The sequence below is a fragment of the Acipenser ruthenus genome, chromosome 2, assembly GCF_902713425.1.
Source record: "Acipenser ruthenus chromosome 2, fAciRut3.2 maternal haplotype, whole genome shotgun sequence".
Lineage (NCBI taxonomy): Eukaryota > Metazoa > Chordata > Actinopteri > Acipenseriformes > Acipenseridae > Acipenser > Acipenser ruthenus.
This window is the reverse complement of record NC_081190.1, coordinates 116,580,065-116,605,675: the sequence shown is the minus strand read 5'-3', so window position 1 is coordinate 116,605,675 and position 25,611 is coordinate 116,580,065. Positions and strand designations below refer to the sequence as shown.

The following is a 25,611-nucleotide window of genomic DNA, read 5'->3' as shown; positions in this document are numbered from 1 at the left end:
GGTTATTAAGCCTATAATTTCCTGAAGAAAACACCAATAGCAAAATATAATTCAGCATAGGTAGAAGAAAGGTTGGTTTTCCTAGACTGACCTGCAGAAGTAGTTGCTGGGACATGCGTGACATAGGGGTGGTGGTGGAACCTGGGCGGGTTGTCATTGATATCTGATATAGTCACTGAAACAGTCGCAGAGCTTGACATGGCCAGAGGGTGACCCCCATCAGAGGCTACAACCACCAGCTGGTAACTCTGCCTGGCCTCTCTGTCCAGCAGAGCACTCGTAATAATCTGTCCAGTAGCGGGGTTAATGGAAAACTGTGCATTTCCCCCAGTCAGGCTGTAGCTGAAGCAAAAAACACAGAATAAAGGATATTTAAACAGTCCATTTTAATGTTGTTTGAAGTGCAGCAAACTCTGCCAATTTAATGGAAACCAAATAAATAAATTACTTCTCAGATTACTACTGTATAGCAAAAAAAACAAAAAAAACTGTTATGGGTACTTTTTACAGTTGAATTAAATATTTAATTAAAACCTACAGCTTTACTTTAATTGTCTAGTTGTATTTGATCTCAGTTCTTTTGTATGTGTTTTAAAATTTGTGTGCCTTTTTTTTTTGTCTGTACATAGAATCAGGTGAAATAATGTCTTATACCTTAGAATAAAAAAAAGGAAAATTAGCAATCAAAGTATTTACTCTTACCATCTGGAAGTACAGGCTTTTGTTGCAAAACAAAGCAAAAAAACAAAAAAATAAATAAATAAATAAACCAAAAAATAAATCAAACAGCTGAGAAGAATTACATAAAGGTCTGCAAGAACAGGGCATAGCAACTGGTAACTAATGTAAACTGGTTCTGCATTCCATCAAAAGCACATCAACCCCTGGTGGGCACTTCTTAATCTGTCACTGCCACTTAACATCCTCATTCATCTATTTGCCAAATTAGTATTTAGTCATTCCAAGAGCCGGGTTTTCCCAATGGGGAGGCAACATAAAAAAAATACAAATGTCAAGTCTGAGCCACATGTCCACTTGTGAATTTTGAGCCTTGTAAATTCTAAATTCTAAATTGTAAGTCCTAGTTTTCTGAGCAGGGACTCGAGTTGAGTCTGTCCATGTGTCCACAGCAGGAAGAATAAACTCACCTGATTGCAGCGTTCAATCCTGCATCAGCATCGGAAGAGTTTACAAGGAGCACGTCAGTTCCAGTAGGGGCGTCTTCTGGTACAGTGGTGTGGAATGTGTTTGAAGCAAAAACTGGAACATTGTCATTGATGTCGTCAACTAGAACGATCACAGTCCCTGTGCCAGTGAGAGCAGGAGATCCTGTACAGAGAAAATTGCAAACATGTGAGAGATCTACGACTAATGAGACAACCTGATCATATTTACTTTGTAAAGTAAATGCACATGGTGCAATATTAGGAGACCTTTTTAAGACATTCTTCATATGTTCATTATGACTTGTCTTTGGGGGGGGAACGCTAAGAATATAATAGAGCTGAGTACAGTGACTTTAAGGGTTCGTGTTTTAGAAGTTTTCAAAATCTTTGATTCAGTGTTGCTGATTCGGCTGTAAAGAAAAGCTGTAAAAACTGACATTTTCACAAGTAATACAAGTAAAATAAACAGGCAAGATCCTTGAATATATAACTGATGGCAAACCTTCATTAAGCTAGTGGCATATATATATATCTATCTCTCTCTCTCTCTCTCTCTCTCTATATATATATATATATATATTAGAATGATCTGACGTGGTCTAGCACAAGATTCTCTTTTCTTTTCTTTAAACAAGTTCTTTAGTTTTCGGTAGTAAAACTCATTGACAATATGCAGACCTGAGCTATTAGGGTCTGAATGTCACTCACTGTCCTTGAAAAGTTCCCAATGAAGGAGGTAACGTTTTCGTTCCAGTGAGTATAATTATAAATACAGTGTTTCCTGTTTGATTTATACATTGTCCTTGCACCTCCAAGTTTGAATTCAGACCAAGTACACTAGATCAAAGGGAGACTTATTATTTCGAATATAACAGTGACATTGTTTGGTGAGTTTCTAAACCATTTTCACAAGGCATGAGTTCAAAATGTATGGTGACTCATTAAGGACAGGTAAAATATATACAGTGCTCCTACGCCATAACACGGGTCTCATGGACACACAATATGAGCGTTGTAACCAAAGAGCGTTATAAACGGGGGAAGGGGTGGGGAGCGCCGCGGAACACAACACACATCTGACTAAAATACAAAATAAAATATCTCCCTCTCTATAACGCACATATAGTGAAGCAGAAATGTAACTTTCCGTGAATTAACCATGCATAAAGCACCATGTAATCAGCGCTATATTATTTACAAAAAAAAAAAAAAGTAACATTCCCACCCGTGGATCATTTTAATTAGCAGTTTTTAAACTATAAATAGCCTGGCTAAACGGCGGTCGGGAGTTCAGTTCGAAGTGACAGACAAGCAAACCAAGTGCAAGAAGGAGAGCGGGTCGTGAGAGGGGAAGAGGGAATGGGCTCGCCCCAGGTTCAGCTCCAGAGCAGGGCTGAAGTGAAGCTGAAGCGTCTCATCTCCCGGAGAAAGCCGCAGCTCCTCTTGCAGCAAAAAAGTAAATACATTAGGAAAGATAACCACGTAATAGGTCTAATATTTATTTAGTTATACAACGAATGCTGAATAAGATGTCTGTGTTATAAAGTGCCAGCGCAGCTTTTCTTCAGTTCAGATACTGCATCAAAAGGGAGAGACAGAAACGGAAGTTAGACTGAGAAGTTGTTTATAGTTTGAACAACACCGGTACTGTATTTACTGTAGAAATATTGCATGAATTACTAGTATAGGGAATTGGGGGACATGCTGTAGGAGTGTTATATCCAAGGCATGTTATAACTGAGAGCCTTATAGCGAGGGGGAACCAAACATGTCAACCCCTAAGTGTTCTTACCAGTGAGACCCCTGCTGAAAAACCTTGGGACTGGTGAAAAACCTTAACCTAGACCACTAGATTGTGTTTTGGCTGACAGCTACGCCACTGACCTAGACTTAAAGGCTATGCACACCGGGAGCGAAGCAAGCCACACGAATACAGCACGAGTACATAAAAAGCAACTGTAGCTAGTCATGAAAAGAAAATACTGTCTGCTTTTGCTCCTTTTGTAGACACAAAATAAAATAAATAAAATAAATATATCAGAAAGTTGACTATGCTGCGATCACAAGATAAATGATCTCAAGACCTTGACATTTCATACCATTACCTCAAGATTACAATATAAATTCTCTCAGGATCCAACATTTCAAAACGTCATGTTGAGTTCATCCTTCTGCTTACATCTGTGACATGTCCTTAATGAGCCACCATAGAAATTTCCAACAATGTTTGACACTGAGCCACCCAGCACTGATTCCGTGAGAGCTTCACTGCACAGGTTAAATGAACTGTCCTGTATGTATATTTTTAAATACCGTATTCCCTCGAATTTAAGACGCCCTCAAATTTAAGACACAAATTTCCCACCGTCAATTTGTTAAAACATCAAATAAATCTGCATTTACAAAGATACAACCTCAACGAAGCATATGGAGGCAGTTTGCGTCCGTCTGCCAACACACAGAGCATTGCAGTTATGTGGTGCTTCTCATTTCCAGTCATCATTACTCACACCTCTTTTTCTCCCAATTTGTGAACTGTGGTATTGCTTGGAATGTCAAAAAATATGGGGGTGTGTAACAGGGCGGGGCCCTTTACGTATTATTTATTTGATTATTTTTAGAACGGGGTCTCCCCCTCCGCCCCTGTTACACACAGATTATTGCAGGTTATTGTTTTGTATTTGTTTGTTTTATGATTTATTTGTATTTATATGACGGCGTGGCGCCGTGTGTTTTTGTATTTATTTAGAAATATACTGACGTCGTTGCCGATTGTTTGTTTGTTTTGTTTTAGTAGCGTGGATGGGTAGCCCCATCCAGATTGAAAACCTCGTGCAGAAGGGTGGCAGAATGAGGGTACTGGCTTGTGTATATGTGTGTTTTGTAGTGGTGGTGGGTAATTAAAGGGTTAATTCACCAGCACTTTAAAAACATGTGAGAATGTGGTGGAGGGTTTAATTGATTAAGTGGGTGTAAATTGCTGCACAGGTGTGTGTATATAAGGGAGCACTGAGAGCACAGGTTTAGTTGGTGTTAGGATTCTGGAGAGGGTAGATCTCTGATCCTGTGTGTGCGAGATCTGTTTTTGTTTAAACTGTTTATTTTGTTTGTTTTATTTAATAAATACGTGCCGTAGCGCTTTTCCCTGCACATCCTGACTCTGAGTCTCCTTACCCCGGTCAGCCTGTCACAAGAAGGTGACCATCTCCCGAGTTAATTGTTTAAATTGTTGCTAATCGGGAGATGGTTACCTGTATAAAAGCCTGCAGCTCTCTGCACACAGGGTGGGTGTGTTAGGAGCGAGAGGAGCGAGAGAGAAACGAAACTTATTTAAAAAACAGTAACACAGGAACAGTGACAGCAATTGCCCAGCCTGACCTGTGTTGTATTATTTTGTGTTCGTGATTTTGTTTTGTTTAAGCTTTTATTTTGCTCTGTGAGCAGTGTTTTTGTTTAAATATTTATTTTATTTTTGTATTATTTGAATAAACGGCGCGCGCAGCGTCTCTTTGTTTTGAATCTGCAGTACTTGGTGTCAGTGTTTTTCAGTTCCTGCTTCTGACCTGACGTCACCGCACAGCCACCCTGTCACAGGGTGTGATCAGCATTTAGAACATTAGAAAAACATAAGATTTCTGATCTAACCAAGCTGGTAATGTTTTTTAGAACGGAGTCTGTTGGATAACATGGAAAGAAGTTTGAATGTAATATAAGATTGTTATTTTAGAGCGAGGTCCCCCTCCGCCCGTGTTTATTTTGTATTGTTTATTTATTTTTATTGTATTATATTTATGACGGCGAAGCGCCGGTTGTTTTGTATTTTAAATGACGGTGTAGCCGTTTGTTTATTATTTGGTAACGTGGATGGGAAGCCCCATCCACACGGTAATTAATAAACTTGTGCAGATTGTAGGCTGCAGCTCTCCAACTCGAGGTGGGGGTTTTAGGAGCTGAGAGCGAGAGTGGAGAGGAACGAGAGAGTTTAAAACGAGTTGGAAAAGATTACAGGAACAGTGAAGGCTACAGACCAGCCTGACCTGTATTATTATTTACTTTTGTGTTTGAGAGTCTTTTTTTGTTTAAATATTTTATTTATTTTGGTTTGTTAATAAAAACAGCAAACACCACCTTTAACTGCAGTGCTCCTTGTTGTCAGTTTCCCTTCCTGCTTCTGCCTGACGTCAGACCACCAGTCACCCTGTCACAAAGATGCACGTGTTTGCAGGTTTGTCCCCTCTGTTAGTTTTAAAGGGAGATTATTAGAGGAGGTATAGTAACTGGTAAATGCAAGATTGCATTTAAATTGCACTGACGAGGACCGTCTGACTGCTGGAATAAGCACAATCGCACATTGCTGGAATAAGCACAATCGCACATTGCTGGAATAAACACAATCGCAAGATAAGCACAAAAGAACAAAGGGCCACACCAAGATAACACCATCTTAGGCAGTGTGAGGTAGAACCAGTTTTCTTTACGACACATACATGAGACCCTCCACAGGGTGCACGAGGTGATTGAACCCACAAAGAGAATGAAGAAGGGGGGGCTGAGGTCAGTTTCTGCTTAAATCAAGGTGCATTCAACACAATTTCACTCTTCTTAACTCTTCTTACAGACGTTGAAGAGTCCTGGAGGATCACATCTACAGTATTGCTAACATCTTTTGTCTTGTTATGCTTTTGTTTTGAACTTAAGTTTTGGTCTGTGCAGCGCCTATGGATGTGCTCTGTCCTGTTTTCCTTTGAGCGTTCTTTTGTTTTCAGAATCTCTGTGCAGTTTGCATAAAGTGTGCTCTGTACTGTTTTGCTTTGAGCGTTCTTTTGTTTTCAGAATCTCCGTGCAGTTTGCATAAAGTGTGCTCTGTACTGTTTTGCTTTGAGCATTCTCATTTTGTTTCCAGAATTTAACTGCATATATTGAATAAAATAAACCAATATTTGAAGGAAAGGACTCATTTATTTGCATCTAGGTCACATCAAGAAACAATACTCAATAACTTTTATTAACTTCTTCAGAGCCTAATAGCGAAACGCTGAAATTGTAAAAGCTTCTCTTCGAATTCCTCAGGAAGCTAATGACGCTTCTTTAAAAATGGCTGCCTGTATGTCATGGATGATTCGAGATCGGCAGTAACGTTTCTCAGCAGTAAAGGCCTCCACACACCAGACGTGATGCGGTTTTTCAATGGGCAACAAGATACTTTCGCAGTGACATGACCAGACACACCAGAAGCGACACAGAGGTGATGCGACACATTGGAAAACTACCAGATCAATAAAACTATAAAAACAGTGCTATTGACAAAACTATGATCAAGACTGGTACATATTCATCAACATGATGTAGTAATTATGAGTGCTTCTCTGATGGTATGTCAACATATAAGGAATACGGTAACAATCCAACAGACTAATGCATTCATTATGTAAAATATATATTGCAATAAACTTGATACAATCTAATAGGATAAATAACATGAACATCTATAGAGCTGGAAGTGTGTTCTGAGACATAATTGATAGATGACATCATCACATTTAATCATGGCAAGTAACATCCTGGAAATTTCGGCAGCTCTAGACGAAACTGAATTTGCCTGCCATGTATTGTGGTAGCAATACTGTTTCCATGGCCAGGCTGAGTTCCCAGAATTCCTGATTTGTGCTGCACCAGCAGTTCCAAACTGTGTTTGTAGCTATTTATGAGTAATCAGAAAACCACAAGGCCAATTTCCATGTCTCCAGTACTTCTCAGCAGTGATGGTTCTGAAGCCTGGGAATGAGTTACACGCTGTGGGTACCTTTGCAAGTATAACCCCCACAGTGTAAAGATATAAGCAACAGACAGAAATCTGATTAAACGCTTGCATTGTGTCATTGTATTCAAAGTTCTTTGGAGATTTGCAGCTGGTGCTGTGGCTTGTGGCAGTTGTCATTGTAAAATCAGTTACAGTGCCTGCATTTAGCTTTAAAATGGTTTTGCACAGCTCACTTTAAAAAGAGAGATGTAACCTAATAAAATATGCATCAGTGTTTGTATTGTCGCCTGGTTCAATGTTTGAGATGCCTAAACACTGCTATGCTGGGGTGTTGGTAAGAAGTAAACTCAGGGTAAGAGGGTAAGTCACAAAAGCTAATTCTCACTATAAATGTGTGTGTGTGTGTGCAAAATTTTGAACAATTTGCTATAATTTTAGGTTTCTCAAAATAAGCAAAATGACACACACAGTTTTTTTTAGATTATTGTGCAATCTGTATAAATTCTAATTTCAGCCTTTGAGATTTGAATTAGAAATTAAAATGCCTACAAAACTGTAGAATTTCCAGGAGTATCATAGACAAGCTACTGGATTCACAGGCATGCACATTATATTATGTTAAATATTATTCAGTAACATTGCTTTTAGATTACTTTTATTTGGGTAGACTGCACCAACATGCAGATAGTTGTTTGTGTTCTATGGTTCTGAAAGAGAACTTGAAGAATGAGATGCTCTCAAACCCGATTTCTTCTTTTCAGGCTGCCTATTGCTTTGTTAAGACTGCATCTAATAAAAGGAAATCGACATGTAGCCTATCTTTGATTTTCTGATTTTCTTTGCTGAGACAAATTTTCAGGGCTGTCAATGATTACAAATGTAAATTGTATATGTTACAAAACTGCCACAGGCCTTTGTAAAAATGCTTGCATGTACAGTAGGAGATCTGTCATTAGTGAAACTAAACCCTTTTTCCCCATGCACTGGAAAACTATGTACAATTTCAGAAACAATACTGACACAACTCAGCAGCATAAAATGAAAACCATATTGTCAAATCATTCCCATTTCAATCTTGAAATGCCATTCAAAGGAACACTCTTGGATCAACTTGGATAAAACCAATCCAGCAGAACCCCAGGAGGTAAAAACAGTCAAATTATACATATTATAAAAACACTGTAAACTATAAAATGTTATGTAATAGGATAGATGACTGACATTTTGCAGCTGTAGTGCCGGACCGTAAAAAACCGACAGAGTCTGATGTCCACCGGCTCCACAAAAATCAATGTATTTAAAGAAGTCACCCCCCCTATCATCTGCTTACCCTGTTCAACTCTTCAGCATGTAGAGACTACTTTCTTAAAATCCTTTTCAGCAAAGCACTGTCTCGCTGAAACATATGGGCAGGTCTACAGCTATGGCCAAATCTTTTGCATCCCCTAGAATTTTGGGGTTGAGACATAATTACAAAAAAATAACTACAACTGCTGTGGGACCAAAGTAAGGGTGGATAAATGAATCCTGTTTTAAATACCATTATACACAGCTGTAACAATTACTATATTCACACAATTATTGTTTTGAGATTCAGCTTTTATTAGGGAGCTCCCCTAAATCCCTTGTTTAGAAAGATACAGGGTATTAATGCTTGTGACAGGGTAGCCGCCTGCCATGTGGGTGCGTGCATTCACTGCTGAGTGACAGGCAGGAGATCGAGACGGAGGTTGAAGTTAATACACTCCGCAGGCAAACAGGATTTATTTACATATCAACACATTGAACAGCTCACGTGACACTACCAGCAATTGTTGCGCACGGAGCACATACAACACAGTGTACGAAAACTTTGGTAGGATCTACAGTCTAGGGTTGCCTCAGTCCGGGAATTGGTATCTGTGTCTGGGTGGCAGGAATTAACAAACCCGGACACCCTAATGTCCGGTTTTAAGCGAAACGCATAAGAAACACCAACCTTCCTTTAATATTTTCTTTGACATACTGTATAACAGGACATTTTGGAGTGGAATTTATTTTGGCTTTATTGGTGGTTTGGATTGGATCGCCAATAATACTTCCACCAATCAGAGTGTGGCATAATGTAATTGTATGTAAAAATAATGTGATATCTTGTAACAATTGTAAGTCACCCTGGATAAGGGCATCTTCTAAGAAATAAATAATAATAATAATAATACAGTGTGCGATCCCGCCCTCTGACAGACTAAAGGTTATAGGTTAAAGAAGCGTGCGCTGGACAAGGGAAAGAATGTGTCAGATGTCAAAGTGAATATGATGAAGCCAGCTTGCTTGAAAAAATTAAAAGCAGACCGGACATTTCCATCAATGGATTCAGGAAATGATGCGATCAGAAACTCTGAGGCTGTGTAAACTGCGCCTGCTACTGGGGTACCTGTAGGACTGTTCTTTTTTAAGTTAAGCAGTTTTGTGTTATTTTTTTTTACAAGGGGTTAATTAAGCAGCAGCCAAAATTGTTTATGCCAGACTTGTTAGAAAGTCTGTAACAATGGTGCAAGTTTGCTTTGGATTGTTAATGTCAATACGTGTAGATCCTACGAGTAACACACCCACCGTGCAGGTATTGCAAAGTCCCTAAACAATATGTTAAAATAAATTAGTTCTGCACCGTATAAGAAAGCTGATTTTGCCAGTGCTTGCTAGTATATTAATCATTTTAAATTTAAAGTGCTTTAATTTTGGCTTTATTGTTAAAGTTTTCACACATGGCAATACTGTCCTACAATTGCTAAACGATACTGTGATCATTTCACTGTGTTATGTTAGTGAACCAGAGCGAAGTTTAAAAAATGTGAATGTTTTTTAAATTAAAAGTAGAAATACAGAACTGTGTTGCATTCTTCTTTGTGAGCGTGCGAAGTGGTAAATGCTAATTAAAAAATTTTCAAAATCTATCAAGGTAGTAAATCTGTGAATTTAGTACCAGCCAAAATTTCCCGTTCTACGATACATTAGTTGCTTAACCCTCTATTGCACCACGTCATGCACAAATTACATTGGGAAACACAGTCCCTTGCAGTACTAAAACACATTTTCTAGATTGTATTGTACCCTATTAATTATACAGGACTCCTCTTCTATCCAATAAAACCTTTGGGATTAGTCATGTGATCATCTTGACTGGTAAAAAAAAGGAAGTACACACAACTTCTGCCACCTGTCGAAGCACATGGCATAACAGCAACATGGTAAGTTCATTTTTTAGGGTAAAACGTTATATAAACCCAATTAAAAATGTATTTTTAGTTTGTTTAAAGTGTTGTGACAGAGTAGAATTCATTTTAGGGATAATTTTAAGTAAATAAATATTAAAAAACATAAATGTCACTACCAACATCATCAGATGTGGCAAATAACACATCTCTTTGGAGACACACAGTCCGTGGTCATTACCCAGCTCCCCTTTGGAAATCAAAGCTTCCTCAGGGAGATGAAGTGCATTCTCCTCATTTTTACTTCAGACAAATGCTCACAGCAGAATACATACAGAACATTGTTGAACAGTCAGATCTATACACCCTTCAAAAGAACATAAGCTCATCTTTGCACTGCAGTGTGAAAGAGATTTATTGGAACTACTTTTTATATGTCAATTTTTGGACTTCCAAGATCTCGCATGTACAGGAAGCCAAAATGTAGAATCTTTCAAATTGCTGACGCCATGCCTTTGAAGAGGTGAGAACAAATAAAAGCATATCTTCACTTCAATGATAATGCTATGCAGATAGCTGCTGAAGATGACCCAAACAGAGATTGTCTATTCAAGGTGAGACCCCTACTGGACCTTGCTCAGAAGCAATTGAACAGCATTCCAATGGATGAGAAGCTTTGTGTTGATGAGCAGAGTGTGTCCTTTAAAGGAATCAGTAGCTTAAAGCAGTACCTCCCCAAAAAAACAAAAAAAAATGGGGTTATAAAGTGTTTTTGCTCTGTGACTCAAAGGGCATTGTGTACAACTTTGATCTTTACTGTGGGGACATTTCCCCAGTAAATGGAAGCCTGATCTAGGTGCCAGTAGCAATATCGTCCTGAAACTGGCTAACATAATACCCCAACATCAAAACTTCAAATTGTACCATGACAATTGGTACACAAGCATAGGCCTAGAAGTGGAGCTGGCAAAGAGAGGGAAATATTGCTTGGGCACAGTAAGATCGAATAGGTTGAAGGGATGCACACTGAAAACTGATGCTGAGCTTAAAAAACTAGGTCGAGGATCATATGATGAAAAACTCACATCAGTTGAAGGAGTGCAGTTGATTGCAAGCAAATGGCAAGACAATCGATCTGTAACTTTGTTGAGTATATTCTCTGGCATCTACCCTACTTCCAGTGTAAAAAGATGGGACAAAAAACCAGAACAAAAATTGATGTCCAATGTCCATCTTCTGTATTGATGTACAACAAGTCAATGGGTGGCATGGAGAAAATTAGCGCAACCGCGCTGAGAAAAAAATCAAGTTCCTGTGTTTGGGTCAATTTAAAAGGGGAAAGAGCCTGAGAGAGCCTGTGTGGCAAACGTCTCCCTTACAATATATATATATATATATATATATATATATATATATATATATACAATGGGGATTGATTTTATTCTTAATACAAGGCCGGTAAAACGTGACTGACGTGTATCTGAGTGTCGTACATCCGAGTGCAGACTGTATTAATAATGTGTGTTAATATTTATTACGAGGCCGGGGGCGGGGTTAGGGGTGGGGCTAGGTGAAATTTGCCGTGACACAATAAATGTCAAATAATTCACAAACTGGCTGTTCAGGCTCAGAAATCCAGTGACTGTCTGGAAAAATTATTTGTAAAAAAAAAAGGCTGGTAGACAGGATCGTTGCTTCAGAAATTGCACTGCTTTGCCACAACGTTACTCATCACCACAGCTACTGTCTCAGGTAAGATTAGCCTCTAAAGTACCATGATATAGATACTATTTTTCTGCCTTGCAAGTTTGATTGCTAGAAATATGAAGAGCACAATACTGTGTCTACTGCTTGATTATTGATTTGTACCGCAATGTGGTGGTACTGTGTTAAACTGTATTACAGTATGCTGCTGCCCTGATAGACCTAGGCTGACTGAGAAATATGTCTGGGTTTGGTCTGTGGAAAAGATGGCAACCCTACTACACTCTCTGAACTAATCTTCTCTGTTCAATAATAAACTAACATTGCTGAAGAGGTTGATCATGGTGGATAAACGGTTAGGGCAGATATGTGACAGGCGAACATGCGACGCGTTACTGTATATGAACATCATTTAGATATTTTATTTAACATCATGTAATCATAGTGCAAAAGTCTACAGGAAGCCATAGTAGTACAGTATTTCACGTTACATTTTTCAATTTTTGTCAGTTTTTCGTTACATATATGGAAAACTACATAGCTGTATGTAATTGAATATGTTAATGTAACATTATTCAGCAGGTTTCATTCGACTGTATGAAGCAAAATGAGTTCCTTCTATTGGGTGGTGCAAAACCTTTGGCCACAGCTGTAAATACTATATACCAGTGGAAATAACAGACGGTCAAACAGAATCAGTTACAAGCAATATGTTACTTCTCTACATACAAAACATAATTCAATCTTAACATACATTTATGTTTTATATAACTTTGGTCGAATAAAATAAAACTAAAATCTAGTCCAATCTATTGGAGGTGTCTCTTTCACAAATCTGAAGATGAAATCCAAGTCTGTAATATATCACCTTTTGTTCTGCATGACAGTAAGTGATTTCTAATTACAATTTGGACCAACAATGTGTTATCTTCCATTTAATCTAAAGGGACCTTTCCAGCATTCTGCTCGAGTGGTGTGGCGTGTGAGTAAATGCTTCATATTGCTGTGATTACATTCAGCTTGGTGGATCAGATGTGACACAGATGAATATCTGCACTACAGAGATTAAGGTTCAGGGCCAGTCCTGATAGATTACACATTATTAAAGGGGCCCTGTAAATGAACCACACAATTATTCTTGAAAATAGTGAGCCATTTTCCTGAAATGGACATTCTTCCTCTTCATGAAATCTGTCGCTTTGCAGCAAAGCTGCTTTGGAGCTGCAGTCAGACACTGTGCTGAATAGGTGCTGAGGTCGGATGCAGTGTGGAGTTATTAGAGTATTAAGTTGGCCAAAACGTAATAAAGTAAACAGTTTTTTCTCCCAGTAAGTGAGCCTATTACTCCAAAATGCATTCCAACTTTGCAGTTAAACTGTGGCGAGACTGCACAACTTTTTTTTTCTTTTAAGAGAACTGTGGCAAACGGGTTGTGATTTGTGCCTTAAAATATTAAACCTTTAAATCCATGTCCACTTATTTCTGCAGTGACATTTACTTTCCTGATAAACCTGATGTTCCCATCTGTGGAAAGGTGATTCTCCTTAAAGAGGATTTGCTTTAATGACCCACTGGGGAATTCATTTTGGAAATACATAAAAACCCTTTTTAAATGTGGACTCTGCTTAGGGAGTGATAACCATGGTTTTAAATGTATTGTCTTACCTATCATTGGCACTCGCAACATCATAAGCCCTTCTGTTGTGTGAACATCTTTTTGTTCTTTGCTTGCCTTTTTTAGGATATGCTGCTTTCAAATACTGTGCAACGCTATTGATCAAACTGGTATCTAATCACTTAATTTGCCAAGTCAACTACAGCAACTTTAAATCTGCAGCATTGTGTTGTATGAATAACTGATCAAAGAACCAAGAGGCCCTAGGCTATCACTCCGTTAAGCTGTAAACAAGGAGATATCTCTACTTAACTGCCAGGTAAGCTGTAAACAATATCCCTACTTAACTGCCAGGTGAGCTGTAAACAAGGAGATATCTCTACTTAACTGCCAGGTGAGCTGTAAACAAGGAGATATCTCTGCTTAACTGTCAGGTGAGCTGTAAACAAGGAGATATCTCTACTTAACTGCCAGGTGAGCTGTAAACAAGGAGACATCTCTACTTAACTGCCAGGTGAGCTGTAAACAAGGAGATATCTCTACTTAACTGTCAGGTGAGCTGTAAACAAGGAGATATCTCTGCTTAACTGCCAGGTGAGCTGTAAACAAGGAGATATCTCTGCTTAACTGCCAGGTGAGCTGTAAACAAGGAGATATCTCTACTTAACTGTCAGGTAAGCTGTAAACAATATCCCTACTTAACTGCCAGGTGAGCTGTAAACAAGGAGATATCTCTACTTAACTGCCAGGTGAGCTGTAAACAAGGAGATATCTCTACTGTTGTGTAGTAAGCTAGTTTTGGTAAAAAAAAAAAAATCCTCCATACTGCATATTTTGCCAAAAGTATAGACAACGTGATGTTGCCTTGAACTAGGGCAGCAGTGTGGAGTAGTGGTTAGGGCTCTGGACTCTTGACCGGAGGGTCTTGGGTTCAATCCCAGGTGTGGGGACACTGCTGCTGTACCCTTGAGCAAGGTACTTTACCTAGATTGCTCAAGTAAAAACCCAACTGTATAAATGGGTAATTGTATGTAAAAATAATGTGTAAAAAATAATGTAATTGTATGTAAAAATAATGTGATATCTTGTAACAATTGTAAGCCGCCCTGGATAAGGGCGTCTGCTAAGAAATAAATAATAATAATAATAATAATAATAATAATAACTCTAGTGCCTTATAAACTCTATACCAGGTGAATAAATAATGAAACTGCCAACAATACCCCAACTGTGATGCCATATATAACATTCTGACGTGTTTATTTATTTATTTATATATTTATTTTTGTGCAGTGTTGGAAAGAAGAAGGTGGATGAAGTTGACCAGGATTGCACAGTGAAATAGAAGCTGAGCTGGGATTTGAAAGCAGAATTTTCTGGCTCTATTCACCTGGCCACACAAGCTTTCCAAAACCAGAGATGGGTTTTAAAAGGCTAGAATGAAAAACCTGCATGAACACATTGTTACTGTGCATTGTTACTTTGTATTAATGTATTTAGAAATGTACACTGTTTATAAAAGTTCATTGCAGGAATCTGATATTTTCTTTGGCTACGGTACTGCTGCTGCCAGACCAACTGGATGAAAAATGCAGAAACTGACTATTAAAAGTCAATCATGGTAAATTTGGACAGTGAATTGGCATGCTCTGACCAAGTCTTTATTGTGTATTAACCACGGTTTGCCATGGTTTTAGTATAGTTGGCTATCATTTACCATGTTTTCAGTACACTTTACGATGCTTAACTTTGCATTTACCATGTGGCAGTAAACTTTTACAAGATGAGTACACACCCCTATGAAAACCCACAATACTTTTAGGACAAATTCCTTATTTTACACATGTGCTTCAGAAATCTGAGAAGTGCAAACGGGGAGAGCTGGCTTTTTAATATGCTTGAAGGCTTGCGTCCTGTTTCATGAATAAGATTCTGCTGAATAATACTCTGGCCATTAAAGTTCTTTATCTGTTAACCATTCAGTTAAGCCCAGAAAAGTAGAAGCACAAACAGCTCTGATACGTGAAAGAATGTCATTAAACAGCAGAGATGTTCACAGAAGGCACGGGTGTTTTTAAATGTGTGACTGACTTTGAAGTAACCAGGCTGGCTAAAACACAAGCTTGCTTCCCTGACATCCTGTCAAGTATACCAACAGAAGATTGCCAGCTGCAAGAACTACAGAAATATTCTTTTTAACAGCCAGTAAGAAAAACTCTCCTTAAATACTTGTCTGCAATGCAAGTACTTTTTAAATTATTAAATGTTACATTTTGTAATTGTTTAGTGGTTTACAGATATATAAAGGCAATTTGAAATTTTACAGTTGCACTTTGCAACTGCAATTAATAATCCATATAACATATTTATATTTTAGTTGACAGATAAGTAAGCAGTAGCTGCTTAAACTTAATCAGGAAATATATTAGCATTCATTGTAGTCGCTATATATTAGAATTCACTGTAGTCGCTATGTATTAGAATTCACTGTAGTCGCTATGTATTAGAATTCACTGTAGTCGCTATGTATTAGAATTCACTGTAGTCACTATATATTAGAATTCACTGTAGTCACTATATATTAGAATTCACTGTAGTCACTATATATTAGAATTCACTGTAGTCACTATATATTAGAATTCACTGTAGTCGCGATATATTAGAATTCACTGTAGTCGCTATGTATTAGAATTCACTGTAGTCGCTATGTATTAGAATTCACTGTAGTCACTATATATTAGAATTCACTGTAGTCGCGATATAATAGAATTCACTGTAGTCGTGATATATTAGAATTCACCGTAGTCGCTATGTATTAGTATTCACTGTAGTCACTATATATTAGAATTCACTGTAGTCGCGATATAATAGAATTCACTGTAGTCGCTATGTATTAGAATTCACTGTAGTCGCTATGTATTAGTATTCACTGTAGTCACTATATATTAGAATTCACTGTAGTCGTGATATATTAGAATTCACTGTAGTCACTATATATTAGAACTCACTGTAGTCACTATATATTAGAATTCACTGTAGTCACTATATATCAGAATTCACTGTAGTCACTATATATCAGAATTCACTGTAGTCACTATATATTAGAATTCACTGTAGTCACTATATATTAGAATTCACTGTAGTCACTATATATTAGAATTCACTGTAGTCACTATATATTAGAATTCACTGTAGTCACTATATATTAGAACTCACTGTAGTCGCTATGTATTAGCATTCACTGTAGTCGCTATGTATTAGAATTCACTGTAGTCGCTATGTATTAGAATTCACTGTAGTCACTATATATTAGAATTCACTGTAGTCACTATATATTAGAATTCACTGTAGTCACTATATATTAGAATTCACTGTAGTCACTATATATTAGAATTCACTGTAGTCACTATATATTAGAATTCACTGTAGTCACTATATATTAGCATTCACTGTAGTCGCTATGTATTAGAATTCATTGTAGTCGCTATATATTAGAATTCACTGTAGTCGCTATGTATTAGAATTCACTGTAGTCACTATATATTAGAATTCACTGTAGTCACTATATATTAGAATTCACTGTAGTCACTATATATTAGAATTCACTGTAGTCGCTATGTATTAGCATTCACTGTAGTCGCTATGTATTAGAATTCACTGTAGTCACTATGTATTAGAATTCACTGTAGTCACTATGTATTAGAATTCACTGCAGTCACTATATATTAGAATTCACTGCAGTCACTATATATTAGAATTCACTGCAGTCACTATATATTAGAATTCACTGTAGTCACTATATATTAGAATTCACTGTAGTCACTATATATTAGAATTCACTGTAGTCACTATATATTAGAATTCACTGCAGTCACTATATATTAGAATTCACTGTAGTCACTATATATTAGAATTCACTGTAGTCACTATATATTAGAATTCACTGTAGTCACTATATATTAGAATTCACTGCAGTCACTATATATTAGAATTCACTGCAGTCACTATATATCAGAATTCACTGTAGTCACTATATATCAGAATTCACTGTAGTCACTATATATTAGAATTCACTGTAGTCACTATATATTAGAATTCACTGTAGTCACTATATATTAGAATTCACTGTAGTCACTATATATTAGAATTCACTGTAGTCACTATATATTAGAACTCACTGTAGTCGCTATGTATTAGCATTCACTGTAGTCGCTATGTATTAGAATTCACTGTAGTCGCTATGTATTAGAATTCACTGTAGTCACTATATATTAGAATTCACTGTAGTCACTATATATTAGAATTCACTGTAGTCACTATATATTAGAATTCACTGTAGTCACTATATATTAGAATTCACTGTAGTCACTATATATTAGAATTCACTGTAGTCACTATATATTAGCATTCACTGTAGTCGCTATGTATTAGAATTCATTGTAGTCGCTATATATTAGAATTCACTGTAGTCGCTATGTATTAGAATTCACTGTAGTCACTATATATTAGAATTCACTGTAGTCACTATATATTAGAATTCACTGTAGTCACTATATATTAGAATTCACTGTAGTCGCTATGTATTAGCATTCACTGTAGTCGCTATGTATTAGAATTCACTGTAGTCACTATATATTAGAATTCACTGTAGTCACTATATATTAGAATTCACTGCAGTCACTATATATTAGAATTCACTGCAGTCACTATATTAGAATTCACTGCAGTCACTATATATTAGAATTCACTGTAGTCACTATATATTAGAATTCACTGTAGTCACTATATATTAGAATTCACTGTAGTCACTATATATTAGAATTCACTGCAGTCACTATATATTAGAATTCACTGTAGTCACTATATATTAGAATTCACTGTAGTCACTATATATTAGAATTCACTGCAGTCACTATATATTAGAATTCACTGTAGTCACTATATATTAGAATTCACTGTAGTCACTATATATTAGAATTCACTGTAGTCACTATATATTAGAATTCACTGCAGTCACTATATATTAGAATTCACTGCAGTCACTATATATTAGAATTCACTGTAGTCACTATATATTAGAATTCACTGTAGTCACTATATATTAGAATTCACTGCAGTCACTATATATTAGAATTCACTGCAGTCACTATATATTAGAATTCACTGTAGTCACTATATATTAGAATTCACTGTAGTCACTATATATTAGAATTCACTGCAGTCACTATATATTAGAATTCACTCTAGTCATTATTTGCACAACACCCCGAGGCGTCTGTATATTCGATGTATACGGACACCCCGTCAGGCCTTACTGCATACATATATGCAAATGTCTTCTATATTATAATCTTTTCTGAATCAAACAAATCATTTTGTGCTTCTTATCAAAGAATACAGCAAATAAAGGGTTATGTTTAACAACATCGTGTTGTTCGTAGGTAAAGGAAAACTAAATACTAAATACTAAACGTTGGTAAATGAGCAGAATGACCACGTGGCAGGGAGAAGTCACACCGCAAGCAAAAATGAAGCAGCGGTCGCTCTACTCACTAATTATATGCACAAATAAAGGGAGCTAATGGTTCATTTGTAAGCTGTCACATCACATAGAATTCTGCACAAGGTTTACACACACTTTACTATAGTGTATATGGGGGCGCTTGAATGAAAAGGTATGTGTGGCTCTGAGTTTGTCACAATGGGGGGGAGGGGGGTTGTCTTGCTTGACCTAAAGACTCACAGTGTCCTCCAGCAGAGGAAGTAAGTGTAAATGGAACATTTATGTTTAACTCTGCCAATCAAATAAAAATGTGTTTGTTCATCTTAATCTCCCTCTAATTTATTTTGTAATATTAATCAAAAGTTTGCGAAGCACTCACTCAGTCAATTAAAAGTCACTATTAACAAAACGTCACTAAAGTGATGTCATTGACTGCTTGTATTTATGACTGCACCTCAACTCTCACTCTGTGTACATTCTTTTAAAGATTTTTTTAAGCATAGCCTACTTAAATATCACACGTACATGGTGACTATATAAATATATTAACATAGCCTAAATTGTTGCATATACATCAGACTCGTAATCTTCATATATCCCGGACTGTCTGAGGATGTACAAGTCATGTGCTGTGCTCACATCAGGAATCCTCAATTTAGCATCACACACCATTTGTACATTAATGGAGTGGTAATACTTCCTATTACAAAACATATTGCAGCGTGCATGGGGATAGGGGTCAGGGCTGGTAGGTGACACAATCTAAGACATAAGCCCAATGTCTGCTCCTGCAAGGGAGCCCGGCTCTTTTGAACAGCGGTATCTGCGCTACACTTCAAAGCGGGAGGTCCCGGGTTCACGTCCGACCTCCGCCTGTAAGAAACCCCTGCTTGCAGGAACCGAGGTTCGACACAGTATATTCTATATCCTGGGGTGATGACAGTGCTACGTGGGTGCAATCAACAGCCCCCAATACATTTGGAAAGCCAGACACTTTGTAAAAGGCCACTTTTATATCATGGAGAGCATCTGTCCCTCTGGCATAATAGATATAAGTAGAGACGCTATTGAAACAATCTTTAAAAATGTAACTTTTGCTGGAAACAAGAGTCGTTTAAAATGGTCTGTGTTGGCTGCAAAAAAAAGTAACAAGCAGACAAAATAGATTTTTTTTAAAACAAACTTGAATGACATATTCAGCAACATTCGAGCTTTGTAAACCTTTAAAACTTATGTTGACACATTAATTACAATGAGCGTGTAATTCCCATAGCCTATTTTGCTGCCTGTAGTATGTAGAAATTCATTTTTACTGCTTTCCTTCCCACATCCTTACCTGAACTCTCCTCCATCATTGCCAAGGCTCACCCTCCCTCTTCCCCCCTGGACCCTGTCCCTGACTCCCTCATACCCACACTCCTCCCTCTTCCCCCCTGGACCCTGTCCCTGCCTCCCTCATACCCCCACTCCTCCCTCTTCCCCCCTGGACCCTGTCCCTGCCTCCCTCATACCCCCACTCCTCCCTCTTCCCCCCTGGACCCTGTCCCTGCCTCCCTCATACCCACACTCCTCCCTCTTCCCCCCTGGACCCTGTCCCTGCCTCCCTCATACCCCCACTCCTCCTTCCCCCCTGGACCCTGTCCCTGCCTCCCTCATACCCCCACTCCTCCCTCTTCCCCCCTGGACCCTGTCCCTGCCTCCCTCATACCCACACTCCTCCCTCTTCCCCCCTGGACCCTGTCCCTGCCTCCCTCATACCCCCACTCCTCCCTCTTCCCCCCTGGACCCTGTCCCTGCCTCCCTCATACCCCCACTCCTCCCTCTTCCCCCCTGGACCCTGTCCCTGCCTCCCTCATACCCACACTCCTCCCTCTTCCCCCCTGGACCCTGTCCCTGCCTCCCTCATACCCACACTCCCCCCTCTTCCCCCCTGGACCCTGTCCCTGCCTCCCTCATACCCACACTCCTCCCTCTTCCCCCCTGGACCCTGTCCCTGCCTCCCTCATACCCCCACTCCTCCTTCCCCCCTGGACCCTGTCCCTGCCTCCCTCATACCCCCACTCCTCCCTCTTCCCCCCTGGACCCTGTCCCTGCCTCCCTCATACCCACACTCCTCCCTCTTCCCCCCTGGACCCTGTCCCTGCCTCCCTCATACCCCCACTCCTCCCTCTTCCCCCCTGGACCCTGTCCCTGCCTCCCTCATACCCCCACTCCTCCCTCTTCCCCCCTGGACCCTGTCCCTGCCTCCCTCATACCCACACTCCTCCCTCTTCCCCCCTGGACCCTGTCCCTGCCTCCCTCATACCCCCACTCCTCCCTCTTCCCCCCTGGACCCTGTCCCTGCCTCCCTCATACCCACACTCCTCCCTCTTCCCCCCTGGACCCTGTCCCTGCCTCCCTCATACCCCTACTCCTCCCTCTTCCCCCCTGGACCCTGTCCCTGCCTCCCTCATACCCACACTCCTCCCTCTTCCCCCCTGGACCCTGTCCCTGCCTCCCTCATACCCCCACTCCTCCCTCTTCCCCCCTGGACCCTGTCCCTGCCTCCCTCATACCCCCACTCCTCCTTCCCCCCTGGACCCTGTCCCTGCCTCCCTCATACACCCACTCCTCCCTCTTCCCCCCTGGACCCTGTCCCTGCCTCCCTCATACCCCCACTCCTCCCTTACCTAGTTTCCCTCTTTAACTCCTCTCTCTCCACTGGTATCTGTCCTGCCATCTTCAAATCAGCTACCATCATCCCGCTGTTAAAAAAAACCTCTCTCGACCCTGCCTGCTCTGCTAACTACCGCCCGATCTCCCTTCTCCCATATTTCTCTAAGCTCCTTGAGCGTCTAGTCCACTCGTGCCTATCACACTACATATCCGCCAATTCCCTCTACCCCCGATTTCAATCTGGCTACCGTCCCTCCCATTCCACTGAGACCGCCCTCCTCACTGTCCAGAATCATCTGGCCAACTCCTAACATGCTAGCCTCTCCTCAATTCTCATTCTCCTTGATCTTTCCTCTGCCTTTGACAGTCGATCACCCCATCGTTCTCTCACTCTGTCTAACCTCTGTATCTCTGGCACACCCCTTGACTGGCTGCAGTCATACCCATCTGCACCTACTATGTTCCTCCACGTCTCTTACGCTCCCAGTCCCTATTGTCCCTCTCTGTCCCACCCTGCCCTGGGCCCAATCCCGTTTCCGTTCCTTTTCCCTTCTTGCTCCCCTTCATTGGAATAGACTCCCACTTATCATAAAACACCCACACTACGTCGTTTCCGCTCCTCCCTCAAAACACATCTCTTCTCCCTAGCCCATCCTACTAATACTCCTGGCCCCTGACCTCCTGTTATAACCCTGCTTGCCTGACCCTGACCTAGCCTCTGGCCCTTTGCTTTCATTTAAGCAATTAATCTGTATCTCCCCACCCAAACCCAATAAACTTACATTCTTTTTCACCCATTTTTCTTGATTGTACCATTTTGTTTAAACTTGTAAAGCGCCTTGGCTGAAGGCGTTATAAAAATGTAAATAAATAAATGAAGTTTTAAAACCACAGATACCGTCAAAACCGTCAAATTATTAGTAAATGATATGACATCATATATGCCACTGGACCCTATCAACCTAAAAAAATAAATTAAAAAAGCATCTTATAGACTAAGCATAGACATAACAGCTAGTGTTTCTCCCTCTGTTACACTGTCTATTATTACAAAGGCAGACACACAATTGAAATCAATGCCACAAGTGTCTTAATGATAGCCTGACCTACTACTGTTGTGTGGTTAACAGAGTCAAGCTGCAGTGTATCTACTAAGTAGGCAGTAAGTTCCTCAGAATTAGCAGTTGTAAAGTTCTGTGGGATGAAAATAATAATGTACAAAACACAGTTGACTTGATTATCTGTGGCCTTGTCGCATACAACGCAAACAGACTCAGAATCGTTCATTTTGCCATGTAAATATTCTTCGTGTGCTGCATACACTTTAGAACATAAGAACATAAGAAAGTTTACAAACGAGAGGAGGCCATTCGGCCTATCTTGCTCATTTAGGGAGATACTCTCGTCTGTGTGTGTCACTGTTAGGCACGGCTCCACAATTTGTAATATTGTAATATTTCATTGACCATGCCGTTGTATCGGTATGTTCGCTGCACTAAAGGCTTCCACTCATTCAAACGTGCTGACACCACATGTTTCTCCAATTTCTGTGCTCTTTTTAAACTGTGATTGTGACCTGCTTGTTCAGTAATTATTTAGCCTGGACTTCAAGTTTGATTTTCTTGTTTTTGTGTCCTGTGCTTTCAAAATGCTTGTCAATAGTACCTTTTCTTAGATGATCCAAAGACACATTACAAGTTGAGCAAAACAGAATCCCACCATCTGCATGCAACATCCCCTTTTGGAAGCTCTGAACGTGATCTTCTGTTGACCACGTTGCCTGCCTTAGTAACCAAATGCACGGCATTGACGCCTCACCGTGTACAGCTACTGTAGCACTGCTTCTACCTGATAAAAGCATGGAATAAGCAGGGGAGGTGAAGAGTAATGTAAAATACTGTAATGTATTGTAAACACTATTTTTCATGGTAGGCAGTCAAATACACCATTTCTGTGAAATTCGTAATATCGTGAATTTTCCAGGGCCCTACATATAAGGCTAGTATGATCTCTGTGCTCAATCTGTATCTAGTTATTACCTCCGCCTCACACAGCCCTGGTAACGTCTGCCTGGTCTGAAATACTCTCTCCCTGTCTCTTCTTCTCGCTCTCCTGTGCAGCTCTTCTGCTGGTTCTGTGACACCGCCTGGTTTCAATAAGCGCTACTTTTAACACACGCTGAGGCACTTAGTAAAGTTAGCGCCCTTAAGTGAATATGGTTTGCATATCATATACCTCCCTTGTGGTATTTTGTGACATGATTTGCATACATTTCCACTCATTAACATGATTCATTATATTTAAATGACTTGAACGCGGTACTTTTTCCACGCGCTAGGTTGCCTGCCACTGGTTAGTGAATACAACAGGTGCACAAAGCACGCAGTAAAGGGGCTTACTGTGTAAAACACGTTACCACTGTTTAGTGAATGAGGCTCTACATGTGGATTACACTATTGATAAGTGTAAGTTTCCATTTTGATTGCTATGCAAATGAAAAAGAAATGCGTCTGTCCTGATCCTAGCAGGGGATCGTTTGATCAGATCAACCCCTACGTCACATAAATACTGCTTGGGAAGGGTCACACATTTTACAACCCCTACGTCACATAAATACTGCTTGGGAAGGGTCACACATTTTACAACACAGAACTTCCACTCTATGCCTACCATTTATGCCAATTACCAGCAAGACACGGTCACTAAAGTGACCAAATGGCTTTTAGGGATTTTAAACCTCTACTGCATTTCAACTCTGCATGCCATGTGCTACTCTGACTGAAATGAATAAAACAAAAACAAAATAAACATGAACAGGGCCAGTCAACTTGTTACATTAATATCTAAAACAACATGCCAAACAAGTACAGTAACAAGGCCATTGTTTTAAAGTCACTTAACTCCAATGCACCCTGTGAATTCCATGGCATGCCCTGTTCCAAGCAGTTGTTTGACTACACACCACCAGCTCTACTGTACCAGAATGATTTATGTGAACACTGGCAGACGTGGGAATCTCACATACATCAAAAACATTTGGTCTTACATGCAGCTGCATTTTGTCAAGCAGAAATTATTAATAGTTGTAATATAATACCGCTAATAATCTTGCTGTATGAAGAATAACAATGAAAGCAATTACAGCAGCTGTTTGGTTTTCCTAATTAAATACACATTTTTTTTATCAGTAGAAACAGAAGTACTTCTATACTGTTAACGTTTCTTCAACAGTGGTACTTTTAAACTTTCTAATTGTCCTAAAAATAGCCCAATGTTGTATTTTTAATTGAGACAGCTGGGTTTCCTTCTCTTGGGTTAAATATCATATTCCTTCGAATTTAAGACACCCTCAAATTTAAGTCACAGCCCAAAGATCCCACCATCAAATAAAGATGTATTTACAACCTAAATTGTGCATATAAGAGCCATTTACACAAATGAATACTTCATTTTTTGCAATGGAATGCTACAAACTCGTCTATTAGACATATTGGTAAAGTATATTGTATATTGGTAAATTAACAAGCCTGTACAACAAGGAATCTCTCCCAGTCCTCATCCTCTGAGCTGGAGGAGAGCTCTTTATCACTTGACATCTCCCAGACAATTCATCTCTCCCAGTCCTCATCCTCTGAGCTGGAGGAGAGCTCTTTATCACTTGACATCTCCCAGATAATGAATCTCTCCCAGTCCTCATCCTCTGAGCTGGAGGAGAGCTCTTTATCACTTGACATCTCCCAGATAATGAATCTCTCCCAGTCCTCATCCTCTGAGCTGGAGGATAGCTCTTTATCACTTGACATCTCCCAGATAATGAATCTCTCCCAGTCCTCATCCTCTGAGCTGGAGGAGAGCTCTTTATCACTTGACATCTCCCAGACAATGAATCTCTCCCAGTCCTCATCCTCTGAGCTGGAGGAGAGCTCTTTATCACTTGACATGTCCCAGACAATGAATCTCTCCCAGTCCTCATCCTCTGAGCTGGAGGAGAGCTCTTTATCACTTGACATCTC

General features: G+C 39.5%; 1 protein-coding gene across 1 annotated transcript in view; it reads right to left on the bottom strand.

The window, feature by feature from the left end:
• LOC117409425 (protocadherin Fat 4-like) overlaps window positions 1-25,611 on the bottom strand; it is a 150,766-nt gene that overhangs the window by 19,581 nt on the left and 105,574 nt on the right. Inside the window, exons 7-8 of the mRNA XM_034015450.3 lie at window positions 1,149-1,329; window positions 92-342 (exon numbers count right to left, since the gene is read on the bottom strand). Coding sequence (XP_033871341.3) covers window positions 92-342; window positions 1,149-1,329 — 432 coding nt within the window. The remainder of the gene's footprint in view (window positions 1-91; window positions 343-1,148; window positions 1,330-25,611) is intronic.